Source organism: Chrysemys picta, chromosome 6 (assembly GCF_011386835.1).
Source record: "Chrysemys picta bellii isolate R12L10 chromosome 6, ASM1138683v2, whole genome shotgun sequence".
NCBI lineage: Eukaryota > Metazoa > Chordata > Testudines > Emydidae > Chrysemys > Chrysemys picta.
In genome coordinates, this window is record NC_088796.1 from 61,198,151 (window position 1) to 61,217,296 (window position 19,146).

A 19,146-nucleotide genomic window follows, 5' to 3' on the forward strand; every position below is an offset into this window, starting at 1 on the left:
TGTGCCGCATTAATATTTACAATCAACTGGAATGTGAAGAAACAAACCCCATTTTGTGTGAGAGTTTTAAAATATTGCATAAAGAATCTTTTCTGATCTAATTTGTTGCTTTGTAGAGTTGAGGTGATATAGCTTACCTATTTAAATGATTTGGAGTGGGATATATAAATATTTATATCTATATAATTATAGCACACTGTTATCTTGCCTGTTGCAGAAAACTTGAGTGATTGACAGATATGGAAAATGTATTTATTGAAATCTGATATAAAAATCTTGTTTCCAAAGTCACTTTTTTATTAAGTCTGAAATAACTACCCTCTGAGTGTTGGAATGGAAAGTGTAGGAAAAAATACATATTATATGATGCTGACATGTAAAAGAAGAAAAGGGCATTTCTAACTTCCATTGTGTGTCAAGGGTGTGACCTTTTGAATCTGAACTGAAACAAATTGGCAATGACAGCTTCTGATTTTCACTGATCTCACTTGAAAAACATTATTGCAAATTGTATCTCAGTAGAAGTGCTTTTCATGATGAATTATTCATGAAAATCTCTTCATCACGTAGAGCACCTGCTGAGAAGGTTTTGCATTGCATATTAATGTATACGCAACAAGTCCTGCAATTAAACCTTCAGTATGAAAATTCACTTTGCTTAGATAATCAGTTTATAATGCACCATGCTAAGAGCAATGACAAATATGTATTTGCATTCTTGGAGCTTTAAACATTTTTAATTAATGCTTGAAAAGGTCACATCCCAGGATCTTATAGATAGTTACTGTGAGCCATTTGTGAAAGATGTAAATAATAGTCTAATAATAGTAACTTTTCCCCTTTATTTTGGTTAGTTCTTTAATTTATATCTCACCATTGTATTGATTGTTCAGCACATACTTTCTATTTAGAAAACTGTACTTTGAAGTTTATAAAGGAGAGTGATTCTGTTGACTGGTGTTGATACCACTCTGTATCCAGCAGAAATGTGCATCTGCTGCGGTCTGATGTACCTGTTATGTCCTGACAGTTCATTAATTTAAATGCAATGTGAATAAAAAGGATCTCTAATATCATCCATGTGAATTAATGGATGTTATGTGTACAAATAGTCTTGAATACTTGTTTGCAGTATTCTCTCAGCTTTAGTCAATATCAAATGTCTTTGATCCAGAGGTTGGTAACTCCATCATTGTTAGATAGATGCTTTTTAATAACTGAACTGTTTAGCATCAAAGTGTGTTTTATCCCTCTCCCTTTGTGACTTTCTCCCACTCTTGTCTTCTTGCTTTCTTCCATGCAATCCCCGTAGCTGAACCCTGCTCTGCTCTGTCTATCTGTTGTGCCTAGGAGCCCTAGTCATGGACCAGGATCCCATTGTTATGCTTCAATTTTCTCTTATGTTAAGTCCCACCTGAAAACTTTCTCCAAAATGCTATAATCATTAGTCCTCTCTACAGAGAAGTATTAACCAATTAGATGACTGAAATTTTTTCCTCCTTCCCTAAAGGCAAACATATACAGGTAAAGTTGTGGCATTAACAAGATGTTTTCAAAACTTCACTGTTGGATCACAGTTTCTCATAATATCTTATTGTTCATCCCTATGCTTTATGCATACATTGTTTATTTAAATTGTAAGCTGTTTGGGGCATACTTGCCTGAAAGCACCTTGCACCTTGTTGGTAAATAGTAATTATCTTTCTCTGTGTATTATTAAAGATTGCTAGTAATGCTTTCTTTAAGCATAACATCATTAATATGCAAATGCACACTTGCATCTCAATTGTAAAAGGCCAACCAGTCTCTGTGCTTAGTTTAAAGATAAGTAGAAAACGTCAAATTAAGTTCAAGGTATATTTATGAGAACTGCACAGAATGATTATTCACTTGTCAGAGATGCAAATAGTGTTCATTGATCAGCAATTAACAGCATTTGAAGTAATGTGGTGAAATATACATAAAAAAACTCACTAAAGGGTGTGGGCTTCAACTGTGCAACCAAATGAGTCCCTTGTGGTTCAGCAAGTCTAAGAAGAAGTCTTTAAAAAGTAGGAGCTGTTTGGCTCTGATTGTAGTGCTAGATGGTGAGTTCATTACTTTCTTGCACTTTTTTTTTCATTTCTGATGGTTTCATATTATAATAGATGGCCTCATCTAAAGAAAAGACAGACAAGTATCTGAACTAACACTGACGGATATCACTTCAAAGGCCTCTTGAAAATTCTTCTGTGACACTAATCAAAGCAGGTTTGAGTTAGCTAACCTTTTCCTGCTGGTTTGGTAATCAGAAGTGAATGCATTGGGTGGATGATGCATTTATGTAGCAATATAAAATCTTTGTTGTTCATTGTGTACGGGGAGATTTTGGCAAATCAGTAAAGTGCCTGAAACCACTATGGCTTATTGTTAAAAGCAGCCTATTCAGCAGTCTCAGCTTGACCAAGGCAGGAGGGGAGGAAGGTTTGGGGTGCCACAGAAAGGACAGCTTGACCCAACATCCTTCCTAATAAGAGTTGTGTTAAAGTTGCTGATACATGCATTTTAGGAAAGCATGTGCCCCAGGAATGTCTATTGGGCTCTCAAGGCTACAAACTCTGGAAAAACCCACACCTGGTTAATCAGTAACCAGAAGGAACCTCTTGTTTCACCATTGAAACTGCTTAATTAACAAGTTTTCTTTAAGGGACATGTCATTCTATTACTAATGTATAAATAAGGGGGAAAAGTTTGAGATAGTTGGACTCTTTTTGGACTCCCCCTCTGAATACATCTTGCGGTCCCCACCGGCAGACGGAAGATTTGGCCACTGGAAGCCTGCCGCTTTGTCACTCGAAAGCCACACTCAGCTTTGGTAATTATCAAGAGTTGGGGGTGTTTTACTAACCTGTTGCGGACGTGTGTAAGTGCTTGAGACTGAGTAAAGTTTAGCTTTAAGTTTAGCTTTAAGTAAAAGCAGTCTTGTGTTGTCTTGTTTGTGCCAGCCATCTATCGGTCGAACGGCCGTGTCTCCCCTGATTTATTTCCTAACACCACCTTGCACAGTGTAGAAGTTACCAAAAGCTTTGGGTTAAAAAAAAAACCCGGGTAACAATTGCATACATTGTTCTTAGACTTTTAAATGTTAGAGTTATAGTCTTTAATGCTCTTTTGTGTATAAAGGAGCTGCTAACTCAGGAGTAAACAATTATCAAATCTGATATTGTATTAGATGCAAAAATGAACCATGCTAAAAAGAGATCCTTTAATGTGACGTTCTCATAACTGTCCAGAATATACTGACTTCAAAACAATTTTTTTTAAACTAAAATAAAAAAGCCACTGTTTACAAAAATGGTCAGCAAATGCTGCAACAAACTAACAATTGGCAGAATTGTCAAATACATGGTACAAATGAGACTTAGGCTATGTCTATGTTGCTCCGCAGTTCAGACGATGTGAGGTGGAGGTGTGTGAATGTGCACCAAAGTGCTGTGCTATACCTCCCCCATGGGGACACTGCGGGCTCAAATGATAAGGTTCCTAGTTTGGATGAATGTAGTCCTGTTTAAAGAGGACTGTGTTAACAGGAAGTGGGAACCTTCTAGTTTGCATCAGCAGAGTCCACTCAGGGGAGTTAGAGCACAGCACTTTGGAGCACTGTGCACAGCTAGTCACATCCCTGTAGCCTGAATTACAGGGCAGTATAGACAAGCCCTTAGGAATGTAATGGCCATCCTTCAATGTGCCAAAATTTACATTTACTGTATAAATGGTAAACTCATCAATATACACTATAGCAGGAAATTTACACACAGTGAAGCTTCAATTTTTCACCTATTCTGGTCTATGTGTGCTTCCATTTTTATGGTAGGAGATATAGTATATTTTTATGTTCCTGTGAAACATTGTTTCTTCTCATATAGAAGTAGAGCATGGGCTTCCCTCACTCCTTCCTCTCCTATTCCTCCCTGCCCCACCCCTGCTCCCGGCCTCGGTGGCCTTTTAATTAAGACTGCAAAGTTGGTCTATTTGGTGTGGAACTCTGATGATTTGTTAAATAGTTACATGTGTTTCATACAGAATTGTAAAGCTCAATAACTTTTTCCCGAGGACATGAAGCAAATACCCTAAGACACATGAGATCCAATTCTCATTATTCCAGTGTTTCAGAAGAGATTTTTTTTTAATTTTGTTGTGATTTTAAGAAGGAAATTTTATGCTGTAAAGTACATAGGAATGGAGAGTCTTCTGGAGTGGGGGAAAAATTTCTATGGAAACCTGTCGAAAACCTGTTGGGAAGTAAGGAATTAAAATCAGATGTCTAATAAATCCATTGGGCTAGAGAATCTAAACCAGTTAGAAAACTACCCAAGAGGATCCCCAGAAAGCTCATTTTAAAATTTTGTCTTCAGTAAATAAGATCTTCAGCTTGTGTAAATCTGCAACTTTAATGAAGCAATTCTCATTTACACCAGTTGAGGATCTAGCCCAATATGTGTAAATAGAATGGCAAAGAATCCCTGCTGTTGCTAAGAAATGATGGCTGTGAGCTACTTTTTGTGCACCCCGATCTTGTACTGGTGATGCACTTCCAGTATAAGCTGAAGTAGTTCTAACTAGTGACAGCTGCCAACAGGCTTAAAGAACAGGAGTACTTGTGGCACCTTAGGGACTAACAAATTTATTTCAGCATAAGCTTTCGTGGGCTACAGCCCACTTCTTCGGATGCATAGAGTGAAACACACAAGGTGCCACAAGTACTCCTGTTCTTTTTGCGGATACAGACTGACACGGCTGCTACTTTGAAACCTGTCAACAGGCTTAAGGAACTGATATGCAGCAGTGGCTCAGCTGGGTATTGGAAGACCTGCCTTTGCCCCCTTCTCCCTGGTCAGGAATCACTAAGCTGGCTTTATGCCACTGGAACGTTTCCCTATGCTGGAGTGATCCTCAAGTAGGGTGAGCAGATAGCAAGTGAGAAAAATCAGGATGGGGGTGGGGGGCTAATAGGCGCCTATGTAAGATAAAGCCCCTAATATCAGGACTATCCATATAAATCAGGACATCTGGTCACTGTATCCTCAGGGTATGTGTCTACACTGCAGTTAAAAACCTGTGGCTGGCCTGTGCCAGCTGACTTGGGCTCATGGGACTTGGGCTTCGAGGCTGTTTAATTGAGGTGAAGACATTTGGGCCTGAGTCCCTTAGCCTGCGTCAGTTGGCATGGGCAGCTGTGGGTGTCTAATTGCAATGTAGACATACCCTTAGAGGCCTGGTCTATTTCTGAAAGATAAGTTGACCAAGTGACATCATTCATGGGTGCGAAAAATTAAGCCACTCTAAGCCCTGGTATAGCACTGCTAGGTCGAGAAAAGAGTTCTGCCACTGACCTACCTTCTGCCTCTTGGAATGGTGGAAAACCCCTTTCCACTGCTGTAGCAAGTGCCTATACTACCATGCTACAGTAGTGTAGCTGCAGTGTGGAAACTGGGTTGCTGTAGTGCATGTAGTATAGACATAGCCTCACTCTCACAATCAGCTACACCAGCTTTAGAGCTGTTTTGTGCCAGTAGGGGAGTGCAAAGCAGGCACAGCACTGAATATAGCCTCTTATCATGTGTGGTGAAATTTAGAATTATATCACTACATTCATAAGTTTGGTAATGATTTTTGAATCAGTTAACACTGCCCCAGATCCTTCATTTTTCTGTATAATGTAGCTCTAGTGCACTGCTGAAAACAGGTGGGCTTAACACCTAATGTAGTTTCACTGTGCCACAGACTACACAGGCCTTTGCTTCTACATTGGGCATGGGGCTGTTACTGAGTTCCCTCTGGGGCAGGTGACTAACTGATGAAGCACCATCAAATGTTCACTATACCCGCTGGGAATTGAGCAATCACTTGAGCAAATAGGCAGGATCCAAGTGTGGAGCTTCTTCAGAAAAGTAGTTAACTTCCATTGGGCCTGATGTAACTTTCCTTTCAGTCAGTGCTAACCATTAGTATTCATGGCAAGCGGGTTTGACCTCATAAGGCGTGTGGAAAATGCCAAGCAATCTCTAGCAAAATGCTAGAAAATTTTGCACCAAAGTAGAATCTGAACAATAAGTCTTTATTTTGATTGTGAATCTAGTAGCACAACTCTCTCCACAAAGCAAAAAAGCTTGTAAGAAAGAATCCAAAAGTAAGCTAAATTTCTGTTGGTGATGACTGCTGTCTGTCTCTTAGTGAAAAGGAAGAGCAATATTTTAGTAGATTAAAATACTGAATTATATGGGACACATCAAATGAGTATTTACAACCAAGAAAAACAGATATGAATACAATTTTATTAAGGAGATGAAATATAATTTATAAGCAAATGCTCATATTTTAAGATAAAAGTTTTAAATCAGAGTGTGTTTGTATTGTGAGTTATTGTAAATGTAAATGGTTTCTGTTTTAAATTTGGGAAGCATGCTATACTTGTTTTGGTGTGTCTGGTGGTGATGTTACATGATTGCACATTTCCTTTCTCATTTACCTCAGTATATATCCTTTTAAGTGTGTGTTCCTTTCATGGAGTTTGCTTCAGAATAAGTTCTCGATCTTTAAAATGATCTCTTGTTAGTAAAAGAAAACATGCTGTTCAATAAATTCAGTGTCCAGCTGGCTAAAGGTTTAAACAGGAAAAGGACATAAGAAGATTCTGTGGTAGTATAAGATAAACATGCTCTTGTTTATGCTTTGTTGATTCCCTGATTGTTTAGAAGTTTGAATTTTTTTTTTATACTAGCTTTGGGCTGTTCTTTAGAAAAACCAAACAATCAGCCCAATCTATATGACGGCTTTGATCTTTGTTTTCATATTTGTTGTAAGAGGCTAAAAGTCTGGCAATTTGTTGTATTTCGTGCTTTGTCAGATCATACCCCCTCAACACATGTTATCCACAGATGGTTTGGAGGGGAGAAAAAGAAAAGGCAGAGTGCCTAGAGTTTGACATCTCCAATAAATTCCCAGGAGTCTGTTTTATAAATGTCAGCATATTTGTGGTGGTTCATGCAGGTGCTTACACAGGACTTGTGGCCTTTCACCTAGCATAATTAACTTCCTTTTATTTCACAATGTTTACCATTTCTTTCCTTAACCTTTTTGTTTTTACAGAGTGCTCTTGAAGGAAAACTCAGCAAGTTGCTCAAACACCTGCTTGCCATGAGGCAAACACTGAGCTTCATACTTGCCCCAGGACAGGAGTCCTGTGAGAAAGCTCATCAGATACTACCAACTGTTGTTTATGCTAGATTGCTAAATCATGTGACTAGATGTCATCAATCTCTGGAGGAATGCTGTAGCGACTTGCTTGTTTTGACACTTATTGTACCATCTGCACCTTGGGTGAGTTACAAGTCAAGGCTTCATATTTTTAAATTCACTCATAAAAACATGCTATTTTAGAAGGTTTCTGCATTTTTAATGGTTTTGTATTATGTTTATTACTTTCAGGTGTGTATGTCCTGCATGCATCTATGGGGTCGGAGAGTAGTGTTTCTGTGCATTTGAGATAATTAAGTTCAGCAAAGTTTGATTGTAAATTAAGTTATTTATCAACATAAAATACTGTGCAATTATTTGTCTATATTAAGCTATAAAAAAGTAATTTTGCTGATGAACAAGGGTGCCTGAATGTGTTTAGTGGAGGAATGTAGAAAAAAAGAAAAATCATTCTTGGAACATTACTGATCCACAAGTTTAATAATGGAGTATGGAGCTTATCATCTCCTAGGTCACTGATGCAAAGCTAGCCCCACTGAGAAATGACCAACCATGACTATCTCTTGGCTGTTTTGATTGGTGATCCTTATGAAATAAGTTGGTGGTCTCAGGCTAATTCCTGGTAGATAGATGTCTCTATCATAAACACTGACGTTTGGCATGCTTGTGAGGCATCTTTGTAGAGAAGGCAAGGTTTGAATGTGCAATGGATATTTATCTACCTTTGTACCCAGAAAAAAGGGTTTTAGGAATGCTTGCAGAACATTTTGGGAAAGTTTGCGCTTTGCTTGCACTTGCAATATTTAATTTGTGAGTAAATATCAATCTCCAAAGCTGTCTATTTGGCATTTTTCATGTGTATGGAAGTTCATTAAAGTGAACCACAGGCCCAGGAACCATCTAAAAATCAATGATTGATGGACCATACACATGTGCTGCTGAAGATCTGAAGATTAGGGTTGACCAAAACCAGCAAACACATTTTTCAACATCTCTGTCTTTATCTATGGAACTTGCTAAGTGGCGAGAATTAACAATTTAAAAATGAATATTAATTAAAATGTTTTCTAAACCCACTTCATTTTCCTGGTCTAGGCAGGGCCTTGGTGTGAGGTTATAAAAGGGATTGTTGGTTCTGTCACCTCCAGTTACTTTCTTACTACTGTAGCAATCATTCTCATTAGCTGCTTCATAGGACAATTTAGTCCCTCTGCATTTAAAGAGTTTAGAGAAGAATATACATAATGGAGTGATATAAAAATGAGATTGGGATTGTTGTATTAACAACAATTTGGTGAAACCACAAATGATTAGTGCACTGTATAACTGGAAAGGCAGAAGTCGTCTTTTCTCACAGTATAAAGCTCCAGCTTTTAGCATTGCAGAGCCACTAATATATGAATCAGATTTTAAAGCTGTGATATTTTGATGTCTAGAAAAGCTGTCACTAGTACACAACTGAATTTTGTCCCTCCTGTGCCTTAGGCAGCAGCAACTTTGATGGGAAGCTGGAAGAAACTTTTCTCTAGAAGGTTGTTTTTATTTTTAAAATTGTAGCTTTTTGAAGCTGTTGATATGATAGGGTTTGATATGTTCAAACAAATCTTGAGGGAGATGAATTAAAGATAAATTGATGAGCTCATAGGCATTTGACAAATTGCAAAAGCATGTTATAAATTTATCATTTGCCTTTCCAGTTTATCACATGGATACCACCTCCACATATAGGATTTATAGAATGGTTGTACAAATATATAATTTAGTCACAGTGTAGTGATCTTGTTAAGATAATTAGGTCCATGTTATTACCGCCCTCGCTGTTATGTAGCACTAAACTATTCTTTGTTTTGCATGGCCCAGTTCGAAGCTGATCTTGATTAAAAAAGAAAAATCTGGACACTGACTGTGTGCAACATGTATCTATAAAATGACTATGATGGACCCAAATACCAGATGTACATAAAGGAATGTGTACACCTTGCTTTCTGCTGGAGTAGGGGCTAATGCAAAGTTTGCATTGGCTTTGCACCTTCAGGCTGCTTTAAAGACATTAATATATTTCAACCAAGAATAAATAACATGTTTGTTGTTCTGACGTCTAAGAGGACCATTAAAATCTTGAAATGTACATGAGTTACAACATATCCACATTCTTGGGGTTACAGCCTCAGGTGTGAGATTCAAGCTTTGGAAAATGACCAGCAAGTGAAAATAGTTTAGAATCCAAAAGGGAGAACTGATATCTGACTGGAAAGAGTACAGCTCTGCTCCCCAACTGCCCTCATTGGAAAATGGTTATTGATATGGCCTTGGAGACTGGTTTAGTGAGAGAATGTTTTTTTCTTATGTATACATTCTTTTTATTGTGAAGAGTGGTTTGTATGTGGTTTTCCACACCAGAGGGTTGTTTTGGACCATCTTATTCTAATAAGTCTTTCATGGGTTTAAAATGACTTTATGTAAATACTGTAATTTTACATAGTTCATATTATCTATATCTGTTTTGGTTAAAAAAAAATACGGTTAGGAGTACAAAATTCCAGGATTAGGGTTATGAAACACTGAATGGATTCGAATTCAGCAGTGTTCCGAGAGATAGTCTTGCGACTTGCCAGATCTACACTAAAAACATTTGCCGACATAACTATATCGATCAGATGTACGATTTGTGCCTGATGTAGCTGTGCCAGCAAAAGCCCCTACTGTAGGCTCAGCTTATACCAGCAAAACTGCACTTCTTTTGGAACATCTTACTTCATTTGACAGGGCTGGAATAAAAGTGCAGTTTTGCCAGCATAAGCTGCTTCCACACTAGGAGCAGTATGGCTATATGTATATCGGTAAGTATATATCAGCAAAGCACTCCAGTGTAGACCTGGTCCTTATCATGAAATGTACATAGTTTCTTGTGGTAATATTCTGGGCCACCCTTTGATCCTTGGGAGGCCTGCATTCAGTTATTTGATTGAAGTTAGTTGTTTCAGGGTTTGTAATCCTGATTTTGCAGGGTGGATTGATTTAAATCAAAGCAATTTACGTCACTGATCGTAATCATGTTTTGCATGTGTATTTTTCAGTTACTTTCCTAAGAAAATATTGATTCTCATTAGTTGGTAACCTTTGAAACATATTGGTCTGCAACTAAATATAGCCCTTACCCTAAATGTGGGGTTTCTTTTTGCTAATGACAAGGATACACTGTATCTATTTATTTAAGAAATTATATTGCTTAACTTACATTTATTCAGATAATTAGTTTTTTATTTGTGATTTGTGTCAAGCTCTATTTGGATGGAAATTCAAATGCAATTAAAAGTGCACAAACAGTATTTTAATTTTTTTATTAAATAAAACTACCTTAAATGTTTAACAGAAAGTTTGCACTTAAAATTGAATGATTTATTTTACAAAGGCAGTATTATTTGTAGTTAGTAAATTGAATTGATTGTTTCTGGTCATCATGTCTTTCAAGATTGTGGAACTAATAGATTACATCCTTTTACACTTATTTGTAGATTGGAAAACAAACTTTCCTGCTTTTTCAACTCCCAGTTGCTTTCTTAACGTTGAATGAACTGGTCATTGAACTGAAATAAGGAGAAGAGGTGACTGCTGGCACAAGCTGGTTTAACACTTCAACAAACTGATTTCAGGTGCTTAGTCAGTGACGTTCTTCAGTTCAATGGTTTAAGTTTCTTTAAAACTTAGCAGCAAGCGTGTGCTGCTTAATATTTTTTTATTTAATTTAAATGATTTTAATATAATATGTTTAAGCCTTAACATAGTGCATCATTTTCAAAATTAATTTTAAATGGATTTATTTAAAAAAAATACACCTGTATTTAATTTAAATTTAAGTCCGATATAAATAAAAAATGTAATTTTTAAGATTAAAAATCATATATTTTTATCTGTATGGGCAATTTAGATTACTAAAAGAAGCATTAAAGAATATTAGGCATCTCAATTGCAAGGACTATATATATATATATATACACCACTACCTCGATATAACGCGACCCTTTTTTCCCTTCCTTCTTTGCTGCTGCTTTTGTTGTCTTTAAAGAATCATGATCAAATAAGCTGCATTAGGTGATAAGAATGAGGGCTGACAAAAAGATTGGTTAGGAAATAGTCAGGCATAGCTGATCTTGATTTCCCACCCCCCTCTTTACTTCCTGGTTGGTGGAGATGTAACACTTATTGTAAGAAATTCTGTCGTAGATTGGGTACGGAAAAAGACAACAAACATAGTAATTTCCCCTGTCTCAAACTATGCAATAATTGTTTCAGATCTAAAACTGACTTTAGCTTTCTCATGAATTTTATCTTACGAATGACGCACATTTGACTTCCTTGTAGCCAATGAGATAGCAAAAGTATCTTTAGCTTCTTATAGTTAGCGGTAGGTGATTGAGTCTGGCCGTATCTGACTGTTCCTAAGACATTTTTTAAGTTGTTCATGCAAATGTTATTGGACTCCAATGTATGCACATTTTATTAGGAGCTGTTAAGCTTTTTAGAATACATTTTTTCATTGTATGATGTCCTTGATTTTTAGAAATGTTCTAGGCAGAATCCTATTGAGCTTCTTCAGATAAGGTCGTTTTTATGAGATATTTGATAGTTGAGAGCACAGGAGTCTATTTCAAAATTCTTTCTGTTTCTTGAAGTTATCTGATGGTAATTTGGTTTCTATTATTGCATATCAAGGAGAGTGGGGGAAGGGGATTTACTAGACAAGTCAAAACTTTATACTGTAAAGAAACATTTGAATATATGCAAATTCAAATTATTTAATACAATTCAAGGGTGTCTTGTACCTTTAAAAAAGGTACTATATTCAGTTACTAAGCAATTTTCACACATAGAGCACAGGGACAATTTTACTGCGGGTGTGGTTAATAAGGGTGTTCATGTTTAATGTGTGTAAAGGATAACAGTAAATGGTGCTGTAAAAATGTACTATCTTTTATCCTTTGTAATTAGTACTTAATAAAAGCTACACTACTCATACTCTTAACACACCTTCCAGAGTGTTAGAGAGGAAGAAACCCAAGAAACATGATACAGCTGTCTTGCTTAAATTAGCTGTTACCACTCAAGAAAGAGATCTTGAGCCATTGTGGATAGTTCTCTGAAAACATCCACTCAATGTACAGCGGCAGTCAAAAAAGCGAACAGAATGTTGGGAGTCATTAAGAAAGGGATAGTTAATAAGACAGAAAACATCATATTGCATCTATATAAATCCATGGTGTGCCCACATCTTGAATACTGCACGCAGATGTGGTTGCCCCATCTCAAAAAAGATATATTGGAATTGGAAAAGATTCAGAAAAGGGCAACAAAAATGATTAGGTGTATGGAGTGGCTTCCGTCTAAAGAGAGATTAATAAGCCTGGGACTTTTCAACTTGGAAAAGAGATGACTAAGGGAGGATGTGATAGAGGTCTATAAAATCATGACCGGTGTGGAGAATAAGAAGTATTATTTACTCCTTCTCATAACACAAGAACTAGGGGTCACCAGATGAAATTAATAGGCAGCAAATTTAAAACAAATAAAAGGAAGTATTTTTTCACACAACGCACAGTCAGCCTGTGAAACTCCTTGCCGGAAGATGGCCTTGTGAAGGCCAAGACAATACCAGGGTTCAAAAAAGAACTAGATAAGTTCATGGAGGATAGGTCCATCAATGGCTATTATCCACGATGGACAGGGATGGTGTCCCTATCCCTTGTTTGCCAGAAGCTGGGAATGGGCGACAGGGGATGGATCACTTGATGACTACATGTCTGTTCATTCTGTCTGGGGCACCTGACATTGGCCACTATCAGAAGACAGGATACTGGGCTAGATGGACCTTTGGTCTGACCCAGTATGGCCCTTTCTATGTTCCTATATGAACCTAAAATATTAATTGGTCATCAATTTAAAAAAGACTGGATTCCAGGAATTGTAAAAGGCAACCTATGTATCCAGTGAGTGGTTGTGACTGTTAGGTTTAGGTATGAGTAACAGATGCAGGCTGCTTTTCTCTTCTGTATAGGGTTTTGGACACATACAGATGCACAATATGCAGACTCATGAGTCATTCCTCTTTGGATTCTTAGGCTTTGTCTACATACAGTTTGTGCACTGATTAAACTAATTTGGTTTAGAAACCTTTATTCTTAGAGTGGCCACAACACATTCCCACTCTGGGGCTGAGCTGGCGATGCAGCTGTGACAGTGCAATGCCCCAGACCTTTACCTTGATAGCGCTCTTCTACTCCTTCCTGCCCCTCCCCTCGCTGTTCCTGAACATTCTGAGGGAGAGGCTGTAAAAATGGGGTATGGGTCCTCCAGATGCCTCATTTTCTTCCACCTGTGGTTGCAGATACCCTGGAACCTCCACTTCTTCAATCAACAATGCCATTAGCTAGTTGTACTTGTTCTTAGCAAGTTTAATCCTTTATTTTATTCAAAGTAGCAAATTTTATTTACTGAGGTGCCTGTAGGTTCTGCCCTCTGGTGTGGTCTCACAGATCCTGTGCAGATCCTAAGAGAAAGTGGGTAGTATTTAAGAGATGTCAAACTGTCTTGTTTCCAATGCCCATGCAAGGTGTCTAGCAAACTTAGGAGAAAGACACTGCCCTTCCCAATGAGCAAGGAGTGTCCGAGCCCTTCTGCTGTAGGAGGCCCTAGCAGCCAAACTCTCCACTGCTGGCCAATTCATTTCCATGAGTAAAGATAGGCCTGCATTGGCCTCAGTTCCCTAAAGAACTAAGAAGCAAAAGGTGAAAGTTCTGCTAAAGGTGCTATCTTTTGATCTGGGGAAAAGGGTAAAACCATCAGTACCATTCAGATCTGATTCTCCCAGTTCTGGGGTGAAGCATAATGTGCCCCCTCTTAGTGTTTAGCACCATCTGGAGTCCTTTTTGGAGTCCTCAGAGACTGTTCCAATATTCTCCTCAGATCCTAAATTGAAGCCTAAGTTGGGAGCTCATGTTAAATCCTACAAGGCATGTCATATCTATATTGTAACTAGCATTAAACCAGTTCTGGTGCCAAGCAGCTGCTGGTGCTGAGGTTAATGATTGTAGCCCAGGTACACCATCTAGATTTGCAAATTGCTTTAGATGCAAAAGATACTCATGTTACTAGACCTCCTGAAAGAAGTCATCAAGGGGATAAAAGACAATCTACAGAAACACCTGCTCCTACTTTGCCTTTGAAAAGACAAAAGGTTATGGAACATGTTCAGATTTTTGCCAGATCGGTCTCTTCTGTGGACCTGGCTTGACATGAGTAATTGGTCATGGGTGAGGCTTCGTTTCTTGGGGGATAAGAGTAGGGAAGTAAATGGATCAGCAGGCTGTCTGTACTAGCTAAGATAAGGGTAAACACCCAGGGAACAGTTTACACTGGACAAGATAACGGTGGATAAGGTAAGCCTGGAACATAAGATGAGGTAAAGAGTAAATCATGGATAGAGCATACTATATAGGGATTGGTTCCTACAAAATGACCAAGCTAATCCCCAAACATGTAAATACAATGTATAGCAAATGCAGTGTAATGTGTAAATGTATATGAAGGAAGAATTCACTGTGTAACTTTGGATGTGGGGTATGCCCTGTGCCCACCCCCTACGCTTGAGCCCAGTCAACTCAAGTGTTGTTTGATTGTATGCTAATAAAAAAATCTCATGAGTTTGCAGTTGAGCTGAGTTCTTGGGAACTGAGTGGATAAAGTCTCAGAGGCTACCTCAGCACCTGCCCCCTTCCAAAACTCCGACAGGCTTACAGGAGAAGTTCCCTTCCCCCTTTTCAATTCTAAGATTTCCCAGACCTCTAGTTTCACTGCATCCAAATGGCTTGGCTCTGAATTCAGATCCACAGTCCAGTGTTGAATCAGATATGGACAAGAAGGTTACCTTTTCACCTTGGTTCCATTCACCTGACAAAAGACATGCTATCAATTCCCTCTTATTGGCATAATTCAATAATAGAGAACCTGATTCTGATTGTGAGGTGAGACTGACAGTTTTCTCCTTGGGCTGGATGGTCCTACTGGCCACCACCTAGATACTATGTGGAGGCTAAATGTATGCATTTATACAGGGAGTCACCTCCTCAGAGGCCTCAGGGGAAAGCCCATTCCTCAGATCTTGTGGCCTCAGATCTGTCTACATCACTGGGGAATCGAAATCACTCCCAACAGTTGTCCCAGATACTTTTTCAGAAGTAGTACTGATGGGCCGTGTAGAGTTTCAGGACACTGAAGGAGAGTTTTCTGAAAGATTGTTTCTCTCATCAACAGAAGTTAGTCCATTAAAAGATATTACCTCATCCAACTTGTTTCTCTAATATGAAGAACAAACATTTCTGAATGGTCATGTGGGAACTGCTGCAGCATCTTCACTATCCAAAGATGCCATATAGTTCCATGAACTGGTCTCTAGAATGGCTTCCACATTGAATCTACCACCAGTCCATATAGAACAGACCTCTCATCCCAACTTTGATATCCTAGGAGCTCCTTCTAATTCTAAGATCACTCTATTGGAAGGGCTTTTGCAGCTGGCCAAAACTATTTGATTGAATCCAGCTATGTATCTGGCTATGTTGGGGAAAAAAAAACACCAAAATTTACCAGCTACCCTATGAAGGGTTTGTGTTGTTACACACTCACCCTGCTCCCAACTGCAGCTGTCCAATGAGCAAAAATTGGACAGGTGCATACTGCACTAATGATCAGTTGGTGGAGAAAGAGATAAACTGCTCTGAAAGTAATAAGGCAACATTTTAAAATAAAGAATGAGATGAGAATGCGGGAGCAATCCAATCCAATCCATACCTAAGTACTGTGTTCACATGGGCTCAAATTCCACTCCCCTTTAAACTGCAATAAATCTGATGTTACTCCAAAAGAATGACTCCAGTGCAGAACTAATAAATGTGTGATCAGAATCAAGCCCCTATTGTTTACAGTTCAGGAAAGCAATAGCCATAGTATGGCAGAGTACACTGGAAAACGTATTTCATGGAATTTTTTAAAACCCTGATGATAATCCGTATGTGTATGAGAAATGCCTTATTTTGCCAGTCCATAACATAGAGCGAATATGGCAATATTTTTAAGATTGAATGTTTGTGTGTAGAATATATGTTCTGTCCACTGTTACTCCTAATTAGCATTTTAATTATATGCTGAATAAATGAATTTGAATATTGTGATTCCTATCCCAAATATTTGTGTGTATATAATTGAAATATTCTGAATATATGTTTTGAATTTGAAATACTATGTCGAGATTCAATTTTATAGTTGATGATTAATTCTAATATCCAGCACCAAATTTGAAAAAGAGATTACTTTTCATAATCTTCTTTGAAATTCAGGTGGAACATGCATTTTGAATTAGCACAGGAACCTCTAGCAATTTTTTTATCTATGAATGTTTGAAGAGATTTGTGATATTTATTGCTTTCAAAATATTCCTGTCTTACAGTGCAGTATAGCATAATTCCTTTTGAAAAGAAGCAGCAGTAATGAGTTTCTGGTAATAGTCTGTTAGTTTTGAAATAAATACATGACTATGAAGTGATGTAGGACAAAACACACAACCCTTCAAAGAGGAAATAAACGGATGATTGCATCCACAAAATACCAAATATGTGCCTAATATATCTTAATTGCACAGTATTGCCACTTGTTGGCTACTAAGTCGTATTTAGATCAATTACTATTAGTATTTAATATGAGAATTATACCTTGAATGACGACCACAGAAGACAGGATTAAAAGAAAGTGTGTTTGGGAGAAGTTGAACATAATATAACTTCTGCTGCTAGTGAGTTAACTTTGGGTCACTCTTTACGTTGGATCCAGTGATATATTACATTTTTATGAAAATTATACTCTTGTACTGATAGAGTTCAGTGAGATTTTATTTATATGAAGTTGTTAATAAAATGCAAAATAAGTAAAGCATCATTAAATATTTGATATAAACTGCTAAAAGGAACTAACTTCAGTCTATAGTTGCCACTTCATATATGATGGACCACTATATCTTCACCTACCCTAGACTTTTCTTAAATTATTTCACCATTGCACAACATGGTGGTAAAAAGGGCTAGTTCTCTGTCTATTCTAGCACTCCCATCATTGATCCTACTGGTGAAGCTGCACCAGTGTTAGTGTAAGAGTACAAGCATTTAAGCCAAAAGCTTTGTGCCTAAGTCCAGTGTAATGTATTCTGTAAGATCACTCACTGTTTTGAGATTCACGCATACTCAGATGGTGTGGATGAGTGAACCTATTTGAATTTTGGTGTTTAGACAGTTAAGTGAAACCTCCTAACATTATCAAAATATATACTATATTCAATTTAATTGTTACATTTGAAATGAATAATCCAGGAAACAATATTGAAAATTTTAGAACATTGTGACAGAAAACAGAATTTTCAGTGATTTTTCTGTATTAAAGCTTTAAAAAAGTATCTCAAGCAATTTGTGCTCCTTCTGAAAGGCCACTGAAAGACTGGCGTTGCATCTATAAAACTTGTATATATCACTAAATTAAGAGAGCACTTCCATAACTTCTAGGGATACTGAATTGTCATTGAGAAAAATACTCTTGGCAAAGGCAATCTTCTGCTGTGCTCTTCTCCTTTGAAAAAATATGGGTTTAACATTTGCACCATATCAAATTGTAAAGGTTTACATCTGAAAGGGTTATGAAACAAGCTATTTTGTTTTACCATTTCATTACTTTTTTCACTTGCACGGTGTTGTCTTCAGATTTCACTCTTGTATACACTGTTATCTGTAGGAGACTAGTGGGAAAATAAGGGGCATAAAATTCTGATGGAAAAGAGATCTAAAGTTAGACTATGAATTAAGTTTGAGCTTTGTTTCTTTACTAATTATTTCTCTATTTGTAACCAGCATTGAAACATGCTAATCATCACAAACACAAACAGTTAATCATATAAAAGACATGAACATGATATATGACATATGAATACAAATTGCCTTTTTAATGATATATTGAAATGACATAATGAAAATTTTCTATATTATAAATGACAATAAAGAAGGGGATACATGCTTTTAATCCTCTACTTTGTAGCAGGGTTTACTTGGGATCTGATGTAAAATAGCTTTGCTGAAAAATAAGTCTAAATTAATTTTTTTATTACTTTTTTTCTTTCTCTGCTTAGGCAATAGATTATAATAGTTGTAGTCAGACTCTATTTTTATATGTACAGAATAATTCTCATGAAAACTAATTAACTATGGGACAATCAGATGATGTGCTGCATGTGGTTCATTTTCAAGACAGCAATTTCATATATTCTTGTCTGTAAATGTTTTGTCTTCCTTTTATGTAATCCTTCTGTGAAAAGTGAGAACAAAGACAGATCATTTTATTTTCAGCAACAAATAAAACATCTATGAATTGAACATTTTCTAGTAAACCAAAATAAATCTGAACACTCTGCCACATTGTCTCCCCATCATATTAATGTTCTCTTTTCAATCTTTGTTTGTTATAGCGACAGAGTTAGCAGCTCCTTAGTTAAATTTGCACTGAGATTTGCATTTAAAATAGCAGTGGAGTCTCTCTCTGTTTCACACTTCAGTCACTGAATTTTGTCTCCATAATTTAGCACACTGACTCTTCAGAGTGCAATTTAATTTTCAGTGTTATTTGTTTTAGAGTAAAATATTTGCTAACTTTGCCAGCAGAAACATTTTAAAATTGAAATTTTTTCCTGAGAGTCCTCATGGGTTTTTATATACTCACTTTCATAACACCTCAGACATAGGCCACTTTTGAAAATTTTCAGTTAAATGCAAAACCCGTTATTCTCCTGATTCGTCAAAACCACAATGACAAGCAGACTAAAGT

General features: G+C 37.2%; 1 protein-coding gene across 6 annotated transcripts in view; it reads left to right on the forward strand.

The window, feature by feature from the left end:
- The window catches only part of LOC101949263 (uncharacterized), a 155,267-nt gene that overhangs the window by 89,609 nt on the left and 46,512 nt on the right, over positions 1-19,146 (forward strand). For 5 of the 6 annotated variants that reach the window (XM_042840403.2, XM_005284052.4, XM_005284051.5 and 2 more), the window contains one exon: positions 7,129-7,359. In XM_042840403.2, the coding sequence (XP_042696337.2) occupies positions 7,129-7,359 (231 nt within the window). Of the gene's footprint in view, positions 1-2,715; positions 2,855-7,128; positions 7,360-19,146 lie in introns of those variants that run through there. The other variant, XM_042840407.2, reaches the window with a different exon arrangement.